This window comes from Trichogramma pretiosum, unplaced genomic scaffold (genome assembly GCF_000599845.2).
Source record: "Trichogramma pretiosum strain Unisexual culture from Peru unplaced genomic scaffold, Tpre_2.0 scaffold9, whole genome shotgun sequence".
Taxonomy (NCBI): domain Eukaryota; kingdom Metazoa; phylum Arthropoda; class Insecta; order Hymenoptera; family Trichogrammatidae; genus Trichogramma; species Trichogramma pretiosum.
The window spans coordinates 167,559-180,969 of record NW_019641697.1 but is presented as its reverse complement, the minus strand read 5'-3'; the positions used below and the strand labels follow the sequence as shown (position 1 = coordinate 180,969).

General features: G+C 34.0%; 1 protein-coding gene across 1 annotated transcript in view; it reads left to right on the top strand.

The window, feature by feature from the left end:
• LOC106651296 (dynein heavy chain 8, axonemal) overlaps positions 1-13,411 on the top strand; it is a 170,198-nt gene that overhangs the window by 114,388 nt on the left and 42,399 nt on the right. The window contains exons 26-30 of the mRNA XM_023462255.1: positions 403-648; positions 714-1,032; positions 2,915-3,364; positions 6,626-6,802; positions 10,862-11,029. Coding sequence (XP_023318023.1) covers positions 403-648; positions 714-1,032; positions 2,915-3,364; positions 6,626-6,802; positions 10,862-11,029 — 1,360 coding nt within the window. The remainder of the gene's footprint in view (positions 1-402; positions 649-713; positions 1,033-2,914; positions 3,365-6,625; positions 6,803-10,861; positions 11,030-13,411) is intronic.

Sequence of the window (13,411 nt, the reverse complement as noted above, 5' to 3'; positions counted from 1 at the left end):
AAATGTCAAAAAATCAATATTTTAACCAAATGTAGGAGCAAATATTGTTTTAAAAATATGGTTCATCAGTTTCAGCTTTAATATGTACTTTTTCAAATCCTCGAAGGCCCTCACCCAAATTTGATGGACACTATTTTTTTCAGGTTTCTAAATCACTTGTAAGTTCCCAAAAATATTTTCACGAGTGTGCTTAAAAAAAAAAATTTAATGGCAAAATATTAAAATTTTATGAGATTTACTCATACACATAGATTTTTCAACAATAAGTCAAATTTATTTTAAATTTACGATTAAAAAAATTTTATGTGCAAGTTAAAATTGATATTCTAAATTATTATTCAAGGGTATTGGTAAATATTAAAAAAGCATATACTTTATTTACAATATTATTTATAATTTCAGTGTTAACATCGTGATCGCAAGAGTTGAATCATTTATTAATCAATTCAATGAATTTATTCGTGGCATAACCTTAAATTTGGTTCTCTTTAATGATGCTCTTGTTCATTTATGGAAAATTTCAAGAATTCTTGGTGCTGCTCGTGGAAATGCAATGTTGGTCGGAATTGGAGGTTCAGGAAAACAATCACTAACTCGACTGGCTTCATTTATGGCTGGGTTTAGTTTTTTTCAAATAATTTTAACAAGGTTCAGATTGATATTTTATCATAACGAAGAATTTAATGAAATTTTTAATGAGATTTTTTTTTTAGAAATTACAATATTCAAAATCTAATGGAAGATTTACGTTATCTTTATCGATTAGCTGGAGCTACCGGTAAAGGAGTTACTTTTATTTTAACGGATAATGATATTCGAAATGAAGAATTTTTAGAGTCTATTAATAATATTTTAAGTGTTGGAGAAATAGCAAATTTATATCCAAAAGATGAATTAGATGATATATTAAATTTGATGATACCTATAATGAAAAAAGAAGATCCTAATCTATTGCCTACTAAAGATAATCTCTACGATTATTTTATTACCAAAGCTAGAAACAATTTACATATTGCTCTTTGTTTTTCACCGGTAAATTCTTACTTTTTTAATTTCTTACAAATAAATGTCAGATTTTAATTCAATCGATTACACAAAACATTCAATTTTCTATATTTCTTGGATCACTTGTGACGTGAAGTATATGACTTTCTGAACAGCATGCAATCCTATGTACACTATCATCCAATCATTTCTGCTATATTGAGACGTGCGAGGTTTGGGGCACTAGCCTATGCTTGGCCTGCAGTCCTATTATTTCTTTACAGAGGTTCGGGGTAGCCTATCCTTGAGTCTTACCTCAGAAGGGGTCGAGCCGCCACCAAGTACGCGGCGAACTTCGTTAGTCCAAGCTGAAAATAACAGATAGAGGGTCGCGAAAGGACTTTCCGAAATGTACTTTTGCACACAAATAACGCGGGTTACAACGCTAGCCCGACGCGAGTCTCAATCAAATTCCCAATCGCGTTAGCAGACGCGCGATTTGGTCACACGCAACGAAGACAATACGTGCCATCTTGCTTGCTCTCACACGAGCGTCCAAGGCGGAAGTACCGCTGCGCAAGATGGCCACGCACAGGCTTGAAACGCGACACGTAGACTCGAACCACGTATGCTTAAAATGTCCAAGGTACTTGCTACAACAATTACTCCGATTTTCACGACCATTCATACAACAATGCTACGACGCGGAATACTTTCTATTTTATCACTCATCCATCCACACTACGCAATCTCACACATACACGTGCGTGACCGACCAAGTCTAATACAATCTACAACCTTAGTTCTTCGCTCCGACGCGATGCCTTGGCCTTCGTTCTTCTTCTTCCACTGTTCCCCAGCTGTTTCGTCCCCACGGTCTGTATCCGGTCCAAGCTCGTGGTTGTTCGTCTCGGAGATGCCTCCGACAATCCGTGTGGGTGTCGCTGTACAGTGTATTTGCTCGGCTCGCTTCCTTCCGAGCAACTCGCGAATCGCCTCGTCACTTCACGACTCCACTCTTGCCACTCTGCACTCCAAGGCTGCAATACAGCTTCTCCACGACACGACACCACGACTTCTGTTGTACACGCAGCTTCAACCACGACTCAACTGCAACCGCTGCCACACACAACTTCTTCACGATCAACGTCCAAGGCCAACACTGTCTCTCTGACACGCGACTTTTCACTCCCTGACACGTCCTTATTCTCTCGCGGTCTGATCGTCAGTGCACATGGTCCGAGCAGCGCGTCCGAGGTTAACTTGGCTCTTCCTTTGCCCTGAACCTCGAACGGGCGCTCGAGTGTTAACCCGACTTCCTACCTTATCATACTGTCGGCCGCACATCTCTGAATCATTCTACTTTAATCTAGGAATTATTTGAATATTTGTGATTTTTCATGAATTTCAAAAAGACCCTAAAATGGCCAACTTTGAGCCTCTGAAAAAATGTCATAGAAGGCCCCAATTTTTCTAAAAATTTTTTGGGACAAATCTGACATCAAATACAATAAGTTTTTCATATTTGCAGAAAAAAAATTTTTTTGGCCATTCGACTTCACAGAGAATCGGCCACATATAAACTATGTTGTTTTTGTACATTTCAAGCATTTCTTTATTCAATCCAAACCGACTGATTGTCATATGCATCGTTGGTTCTTCACGATAAAGTCACAAATAGAATATTTGTTCTACAGTCTACCAGAATACTTCCTTAATTCTAGATATTTTTTAGTTTGATGAAAAAAACTTGAATATTTTACGAAAAAACTGCAAGGGCGTTATTCACAAATTTTCAAGATTTCCATTAAAATACTGGGACTTTATTCAAAGAAGCATAATCTACTAATACTCACTTTTTTCTTCTAGTAAATAAAGTATAATAATAAATAAAAGTATGCAGAGAAACCATAATAAATATTTTTTTCAGGTTGGTGAAAATTTTCGCTCTCGAACTCTAAAATTCCCTGGAGTAATATCTGGATGCACAGTCGACTGGTTTTCCCCATGGCCTAAAGATGCATTGAGAGCAGTTAGTTTTCATTTTTTGAATGACTATAAAGTGATGTGTTCAACTGACGTTAAAAACCAATTAATTGAAGTAATGGGGGAAGTTCAAATTCAAGTCAATGATACATGTATAGAGTATTATAATAAATTTCATCGAAGATCCTACGTAACTGCTAAATCCTTTTTATGCTTCGTTGAAGCGTATAAATTGATGTACAAACGTAACCTTGAAAACATTAATGCATCAGCATCAGGAATGAGTAAGGGATTAAATAAACTTGTAGATGCTGCTGCTCAAGTAGATGAGTTACGTAAAGTATTGGTCCAAAATCAACAAAATATTGCTGTGAAAAATACTCAAGTTGAGACTGTGAGTATAAAAAATTAATATATTTGAAAATCAAATTTTTGAATTGTATCGTGTGTTCTTGTATAAGACATTTCATTTCTTCTTTTAAGTTTATGAAATAGAAAGATTGAATATTGAACACTATTTTCCATGCATTATATTATTGCAATAAATTACACGGGCACACAAAATAAAAAAAAAGTTAAATACTAGAGACCAGACCCAGTAGACTTAATATTTTCGGGGTCGCTGAATCCTAATCAAAGTTCATTTTGACTATACCTAGTCATTTAAAGGTCTTTTAAGGGTAAATATAGTAAATGCGATAAAGTAACGGAAAAAGATTGTGTATTGGTTTTTGAAGCTGACTAATTCAGCTTCATTATTGAGTGACCTGTAGAAAGTTGAGATCAAGGTCATTCGAAGGTTAAGTTAATGAAAAGAGGGCAAAAATTGATGAAGTATTCGTAATTTGGCATGCCTTTCTACCTTTTTTTGTGTAACGCACTTTTTTTCTTCAAACGATCGGTGAAAAGGTTACCGTTTGCGTTTAATTCCTCTATGTTGGCTCTCTTTCTTCGACATCTAGCCATCAGCCTAGATGTAGTAATCAATCATCATCACAAATTCTATCTATCTTGATATAGCTGCACCATGTGTTTTATGTCTCGACGGAACCATTATCCTTGCTCGTCGCTAAAATCTTCACAGTTTTCTGGGAACTAATCTGTAAAGTTATGCAAGGATTACAGTTTATAAGACATATTACATTTCATTTAGCCGAATTTTTATGTTGAATGCTACAATTATTTAAAATCCAAGTTTTCTCATAAATCCGATGCAAAATTGTAAAAAGGAATATTCGATGGACCATGGTGTATGGGTTAGCTTAAAAAATTTACAAGGTAATCACAGAAGCGATCATACAATTTCAACGATGATGAAACATTTCGGCAAAATGGAATGTTATATGTCTCATAAATTTTATTCCCTGCATTACTATACTGATAAGTTCCCAGAAAACTGTGAAGATTTTAGCGACGGGCAAGGAGAATGATTTCTCAAGACATAAAATATATGGAGCAGCGATATCAAGGTAGCTGGGATGTTGCGATGATCGCTGATTACTGCTGTTCGTTGTAGAGAGAGAGAGAGAGTCAATATATAGAAACTAAATGCAAACAGCAACTTTGAAACGTTTGAAAAAAAAGGTGATTTACAAAAGAAAAAAGTAAAAAGGCATGCAACATTTTTGGATTAAATTTTCATTGACTTAATCTCTCTTTTCATTACCTTCAGATAACCTTGATCTCGACTTTCTACGGGTCACTCAATAAAAAATCTGAATTTGTCCTCTCCAAAAACCAATACACTATCTTTTTCCGTTACTTTATCGCATTTACTATATTTACCCTTAAATGATCTTTAAATGATCTTAAATTGACCTTATAATGCCCAGATATAGTCAAAATAAACTTTAATTGAGATTTAGTGACCCTCAAAAAATAAATGTGTTTTTTCGGATTTTTATATTGAACCTCTAAGTTCGACCTTCAAATGACCTTGAGTGTGAGGTCATAGAGGTCATGTGACTTCAGATTTGAATTCAGAATCTTCGAAAACCTATGTAGGTATAGTTTCAGATTTTTAAACCCTTTTTTTTTCATGATTTGACCTTTAAATGACCTGCAAATGACCGTTAATCGATCTGATAGTGAAAAACCGACGCTGGATTCAGATTCAGCGAACCCAAAAACATGAAGTCTACTGGGTCTGGTTTTATAAAAATTAATGATTTTGACCCATTTAATGCAACGATATTCGGCTTTTTGCACGCGTACGAGTAGCGCACGAATGTATAGAGCTTGTAAAATTTCGTTACGAATACTTTCATGAAAACTGGGTCACTTACTGTAATAGAGAGATAGAATCGCGTAACGAATTAATAACTATTATAACCCCATCCGTATCGCTGTATCCGAACGTCACAAGGGATTTTCTCTCATTGTATCACTCCTGAAATGGAGTGATAAAGGGAAAGAGAATTACAGATTTATTTAATGTTAGTATTCTTCAAGAATTGTTAAAACTTTTATGTCATTTGCATTTTTTTGTTTAAGTGCATCTATCTTGAAATGAAAAATTACAACAATTTTTGAATAAAATAGGAAACGCTTTTAATATGGACCTTAAGGCCCAAGGGATAAAACTAACTTGTAAGTATTGTGAGTAAGTAAATACATTGGTCAAATTATGCGCCTTTTTTGACGTTTAAAATATCTTTTGCTTAGCAGTCTGAAATCATTTCCATTCATATTATTTTCCAATCCTCAGCTTCTTCCAAATTGACAAAATTGCTCTCTCCGCTTAAATTTTTGAATAAAATGTTATTTTCTTCATTTTTTGCCTCAAATTGAATTTGTTGACAGCATCAATTTTTTGAATACATTTTTTTTGTTTTTGACACCTTTTTTAACTTAAGCTATAATTTCTACTTTTTTCCAAACTGAAGGATACATACTTTGTCATCGAGACAGAGTATAAATCGATTGAATAATTCGACCAATATGTATGAGAAACTTGAAATTATATCAATTAACAATATATTGACAAATGAAACATTTGCTGTTAGCTAAACGATCATACATTCATACGTATTAAACGTAATTCGAGGACTTTATTTATGTTTATCAAAAATTTGAATCTTTTTGATCGTATAATTCGAAATAAGTGTTTGTACTGAGTCTCTCTGCAGATGCACAGTAGGTAATGGGGGCACGTTGACAGACCCGTCATTGGGCAGCCAGTCGGATCAGAGTACAACCGAAAGCGTAGCTGGTCGGATCCATAGCGATAAGCCGTTCTATTCCAACATACATACATTATCACTTTATATTTATTATACAAATAAACTCTATATAATAAACTTAACAAACCCAGTGTTCCATTTTGCCAATACATCCGAAGTGTTAAATTTGAAGGGTGAAATCTCATTTGAGAAAAAAAATTCGATTTTTGTGACATTTCTTTTGAATTATGTGACATTTTTTGCATAGTTATCACTTCTAATTATGCAATAATTTTGAAAATAAAATTTTTCGTCTCGAGCGAATGGACCAGAATTTTAATATGTTTTTTTGGAGTCGAAATTGCAACTTTTGCTCAATTTCGGTAATTGCTTGAACACTGGTGATAAATTGACAGAATTCAAGTGATAAAAAAATATGAAAATTCATAAAAATAAGCAAAAAATTTTATTAAATAAATATTATTAATTTATAGATATTACGGTCAGTTAATGAGAAACGACAGGAAGCTGAAACGATTAAATCCAAAGTACAACTTTCAAAAGATGAAGCTGAACATTTATTGAAAATAATTGTTAAAGAAAAAGCTATTGCTGAGAAAAAGTTACAAGCGGCTGAACCAGCTTTACGCGACGCTGAACTAGCTCTTCGGGTAAGTGCTCTACTACATAAATTTCAAAGTTACTACAGATACAACTAATATAACTATTTGACTTAAAATGACATACCGGTGGCATATAAACATTAAACACATGATATTCCATGTTAAGCATCAATACAAAGTATGTACACTGTCCCTGGACTAATCTTATCCACTGGATCACTGAACGTCGTATGCTTATGGGTCATTCTCCTACTTTTTTAAAAAAGTGTGCGCGGTGGTATTTCAAAAAATCTGGAAAAAATATATGTTATTGAATAACATAAAAAAAAGACTTTTCCCAAAGTTTTAGCCCGAAAAAAAATTCTTGGAGGTGCCTAGCGACAAATGAGTGTCAAAAAACGTAGTTTTTTCGCTGTTTTTTGGCGATTTTTGAAAAATTCTACAAGGAAGTGTATTGACTCGTCAGCGACGTGGTTCGAATCATTTTTTTCGTCTCAAAAAGTACTTTTTGAAAAAAAATTGACCCCGAGATTTTCGTCAAAATCCACGTCTCGACCGTCGTGCAAGTAAATAGCTTATTTTGTGGATTTTCAACAATATTCAAACGGCTCTACAGCAGTCAATTTTGAAGCAATCAAACTTTTGAAATCAGGAAATTAAAGGTATTTTTAAGATCTTTAATTTGCTTTTTTCAGAGTTTCGAGTACTTCAAAATTGACTGCTGTAGAGCCGTTTGAATATTGCTAAAAATCGCAAAAATCGCAATTTTTCTAGTTTTGTAAAAGCTGAGGTTCACTCGGAGAAACACCAATTTTTTTACACTGCAGGGTGTTTTTTCGTGTGCCAAAAGCTAAAAAAGGAGGTAGGTTACGACCGGAACATTGCATCCTAACTCTGTATAGCGGCATTTGAAATATTACGTTTTTTCCTATTTTCTTTACTTCTATCCGCCTAATGCTCACACGCTTTTTATTGTGTGAACATAAACAAATTACTGAAATATTTTCGCAATACTACTGATGATTAAAATCATCTCAAGACCTATCTTTTGAGACCTCCAACGCGCTAATAGGTGCCTCAGAGCCAAATCTACAGCCAAATTAAGAATATAATTATTAACGAAGTTCAAAAATTGAATCGCGATTTCGAGCTTAACTATACTAAATTGTCCTTTAATTATTACCAATTCTCAAAACAATTCGAAAACATCATGTTCAACGTATTTTTCGACGAGAAAACTAATGGAGACCTTGAATTTGACCTTGAACATAACCTCTAAGCTACAGCCAACGAAAATTGATTTTTCGTGCGGTGACCCCTATTTTTTATTGCAGATTTGAAAAAAGCGGAAAATTTCACGTTCAAATACACCTTTCGTTTTTTGTTTCAGGTCATTTTAAGCCATTTTTTGTAGTATTCTTGCGTACAGTATCACCCATAAATGGCCATAAACATAACCTTGAAAATCAAAAAAATTTTTATCGTGACATTGAAACGTACATTTGCTCCACTTTCCGTAGCATTATTTACAATATCAAAATGTTTTTTACTAACAAGTAGAGCCTTTCATCTCCGGGTCACTAAATGTCCTGACAATTTTTATGTGGTCTCCTAGTACTTAATGCATAGTTGTAACCAATGGGCCCCTTAACAACATCTTTAAGCATAATAAAGTTTTTAATATTATTTAATGTTAATAAATACATTATAATAGCCTATCATGTTATCAGGCTAAAACAGTTCAGTTCAACTAACGGAAAAGTATTGGTACTTTGACCATTTAAAGGCTTAAATACTTGTTCAAAAAATAAACACTCAAGCCCAATTGGTTTAATGTGTAGGTCTTAAAGAGCAAACCAATTTGAGCAAAAATTAACGTACTTTACTATAAATATTGATGCAAACGACGGACAATTCTTTTTTTGAAACAACTTCATTGATGAAGTAATCTGACATTAAGAACAAATGGAAATCGCTTTAAATGAGTGTCGAAAATGTGTGAAAAAGAAGTAGCAGTATGTTTAATAATATAAAATTTTTTTTTTACCTTTTGCATTAATAATGATAGTAAAGTACATTAATTTCCATGATTTTCCATCGCTTCAAAACCATAGATTAAGTTAATCTTTTATCTCGAAAATTCATCTCAAGGAGTTTAAGATGTGCTCAGTCGGAATCCGGTGTCATTTTTGCAGAAATTTAACAATATCATTGTTCATTTTCCGATTAAAAAAAAACGTGATTTTTCGACTTGAAAATTCGATTTTCTACCCTTTCCAACTTTCGGAGAGCTTTAGGGGTACGAAAATAGTGAACTTTATGGTTTATTTTTGATTTTTCCTTGTGAAAGTAAAAATTATCGTTAAATCCGACTGCTTCATGAGAAAGCTGAAAAAATTTTCTATCGAAACCTCATATTTAGTTGTGTTTTCAGTCAAACTAATAGGTTTTATGAGTGAGTTTCTGCTACTATGTTCTTTGATTTTTGTTGTTAAGACGTTTTTGGCGTGGTCACGCGGTTCTTAGCTTTACGTGTCTCGAAACTTGCACGAATAACATTTTAATTCGACTAAAAATATAAATGAATATGAGGTTTCGATAGGAAATTTTTTCAGTTTTCACAAGGTGCTGTTAGATTTTCCGATAATTTTTTTTCACACGGCAAAATCCAAAAAAACCTCAAAGATCAGTTTTTCCGTACCAAGTTTTTTGAGATAGTTAGCTTGGTTCGTTTGATAGCAATTTTCCCGGCTAAATTGAATATTTCGAAAAACCTGATGTTAGCATCAGGAATCTGAGGAAATTTCCTATCGAATGCAGTAGTCTGTCACTTTTTTGAGATGAGTTTTGATACTTTTTTTTATAAAAAAACACCATCTATATTTCGACTGTTTCTACGTTTTCACATGTTCTTGGAACCACCGCAAATATTACCCAGGGGTCCGTGTTCGCGTTGGGTAAAAAAAAATTGTCATGATCGTACCTCCAAAAATGCGTTTTTTTTTTAAAGAATTGTGCTTTTCTAAGAAAGTAATGCATATACCTATGAAAAAGATTAATTTTATTCTAGCTTCTTTTCGACATGAATATCTTTTAATTAGCCAATTGATTAGAATGGTAGATCATTTTTCTTAAAACTCTTTTCCTATTATGAAATTTCTAATAGTTTTTTTCCTATTGAATTGTTCATGATAATATTTTCCTAACAGCAAAAAATTCTTATAGTAAAAACTCATACAGGCCTATCGTGACATATACAAGTGTGCATGTAGAGAGTATATTGACGTGCCAGTGCTGAAAGATGCCGCTCCGCAGTGTAGAGTAGAAACATGCCATTTCGCGCTCGAGCTGAAAGATGCTACTTCGACGCTCGATTCTGAAGGATGGTTTTTTCTGCGTTTGATGTGACACTATGTTAACGTTTCATGTTTTAGAAGTAAAATTGGATGCTCTTCTATAATCTGGCGTTGTAATAAAGATAATAGTTAAAGTTGAAGCTTCAAACACAGAAATACCGAGCGCTGAAGTGGCATCTTTCTGCTATGCTCTGCAGAGCGAAATCTTTCAGCACTTGCACTTCGAATATACATAGTCATAATTATACATAAACGTTGTCATGGCAACTGAAAAAAATCTGCAAAAATCTGCCGCACCTTCTCATTAGAATATAATTTTCATTATTTTTCAGAATCTTGTTTCGAATTCAAATTTCGCGTAGCCGAATTTTTTCTATAATTTATCTACCAAATTAATGCAATATTAATTATGTTGTTAATATCTTATGTATTCTTAAACTCTAGAAGAAGCTGTTTTGCATTATTGTAGTAATAAGTTAACCACTGATTAAAAGTCGTTTTATGGTTTATGGGCTAATAATATGCATACAATGCATCTTTGACGATTATTTCGATATTTAAATATTAATCATAATTGAATCGTAAAATATTACAATGAATACTTTATCGATTACGTTGATATTGAAGTTATTCCTAATAAGAGTATACTTTAACGGAATTCAAGCTTATTTATAAGTAATTCAACATATTAAATTAGTGATTAATAAATAATTTAATGAAGTGTGTTCACTAACTAATGAATTTTTTGCAGACGATTACAGCATCTGATATTGCAACTGTCCGAAAATTAGCTAAGCCACCTTATTTGATTACTTTGATTATGGACTGCGTTTGTATATTATTCGGCAAAAAGATGTATTCTGTTATTCTAGATCCAGATAAAAAATTTTTGCAAGCCTCGTGGACAGAAGCATTAAAGGTATGAATTTTTCTTCTATCAAATATAATTAAAAAAATATAAAAAATCGCTGCCAATTCATTGGCAAAGAATTTAGGAGATAACAAATTTACTCTGGATTATATGCTCTACTTGCTGATCCTGTTTATAATATCCACGACAAACACATTTAATTTCATTTATGAGAAGCATTTTCAATTGTCAACTTTTTGAAAAGAAAATAAAATAATATTATATGATAGAAAAAATGTTCTTTAAGGGCTCATAGGAACCTTTAGGCATTATGCATTGCGGGCGTGTTTGACCTTCAGGGTGGATTGAGCCTGTTTTAATCTCTCTGAAGATATTTATGTAGTCTTTGTGACTCTTGACAAATAAGTGGGATGTTTCATTGCCCGCCGCTGAGTTTGAGAATTGGAGAGCTTTTGAGGAAGACTTAAAGTGATTACCTTCTCTCGTCGTACCTCGATGGAACGTTATTATGAGCGAAGCATACATTGAATTACACGGCTTTGCAGATGCTTCAAAATTCGCTTACGTCGCCGTACCCTATGTTCGAGTTATTTATCGAAGGCGAGTCAGAGTCAGCTTACTTACGGCGAAAACTAAAGTGGCTCCATTGAAGGTTCAATCTATACCTTGACTAAAGCTTTGCGGTGTTAATCTGTTGGCAGAGCTCGTGGCTTCTTTCGCCGCTACTGAGGATTTTACGAATGCAAAAGTACACTTGTGGTCGGATTCTAAGACTACAATCGTAAAAAAGGTGATCTGTACGCTAGGCAGAACTTCTAGAAGAAAGAAAACAAAAGAAGAAGTCCTGAGTTGTCCAAACTTCTACGGCAGAACCTGTCAAAAGTTCTGTCAGGGAGTGAAATAGTGAAAAGTGTCACTGTGTTCAAGCGTACTCTTAGTGCAGCTGCTGACTTAAAAATTACTGTTTCGGTCGCTGCACCTGATTTAAATGCAAACGAACGTGCAATTGTTGTTTCTGCTAGTACCTCCACTCCTAGCACAAGTAAGCGTCGAAAAGTTTCGACTTCGTTATATTCGCCCTCGGTCCAAGAGCCTCTTGTCGTTGCACTGGTTGCGACGACGCTTGCGTCATCAAGTTCAGTCAATTCTGGCGCTGTGAAGAGGTTGATCGTTCCACTTTTAAACCATAGTGTGACTTTGATGCGGTGTCGATTGAAGCCGATAAGCAGTTATATGACCTACGTTTCTACACCAAAAACTAAATTGGAGCAGTGGCGATGTCCTGATACGAAGCTTGCTCGGAGCTTTCAGTGGAGGAAATCTTCGAGGCCGGTTTTTTTGTTATGAAGAATCCCGATTTTTTATACTGAAATATGCGTAAATATCTTGAAAAATGCTTTTATGTACACGAAGAGAAATACTACTAAATATCAACACATTCGCTAGCAAATATTGCTATGTTCTCTGGGGAAAGAGCCCCAGAGTCGATATATATTAGCTTTCGTTATGTAACATAGTAATTTTTAGTGTGGTATGAAGAATTTTTTAGATTGGTACAACTACTTTAAAATAATAATTTTCTGGCTTCCCAAGATGACTTTTCGATTTTTTGAGAGCCCCACGTATTCGACCTAACCCTGCTTTCTACTATCATGGAATTATTTTACTCGTCGATTTTTACACACACAAATATTTGCCTGCCTTTAAAAAACTAACCTATTTAACACTTCTGTATTTATATTAGCGCAGTTCGTATTCTAACCTTATGTTAGTTATCTACACATATCGGGCATATATTATCTGTTCGAAATTTTTTGTATATATACCTATCGGACAGTTTTTCTGCCACTTGCGAGAATTGACCATAATCCATCTTTTGATGAAATCTAGAAGCTTTGATTATGATAAAAATTGTTACAATATAAAATAATTTTTGAAATATTCATCCTCACATTTTCCAATTATCTATAGTAAAATTTGCTACATACCAATTTCACAGGCACACAAAAAAAAAAAATGCTCAGTTCCAGAGACCGGACCCAGTAGACTTTATGTTTTTGGGGTCGCTGAATCCGAATCCGTCGTCGGTTTTTCGCCATCAGATCGATTTAAGGTCATTTGAAGGTCATTCAAAGGTCAAATCATGTAAAATAGGTTTTAAAATCTGAAACTATTCCTACATAGGTTTTTGAGGATGCTGAATTCAAATCTGAAGTCAGATGACCTCTACGACCTTACCTTCAAGGTCATTTGAAGGTCAAACTTAGAAAATGCGATATAAAAATCCGAAAAATATATTTTTTTATGTTTTGAGAGTCGCTGAATTCAAATTCAAGGTCATTTTGACTCAATGTTGACATCTAAAGGTCATTTAGAGGTCATTTGAAGGTCAAATCATAAAAAACAGGTTAAAAAATTGGAAAAAAACTC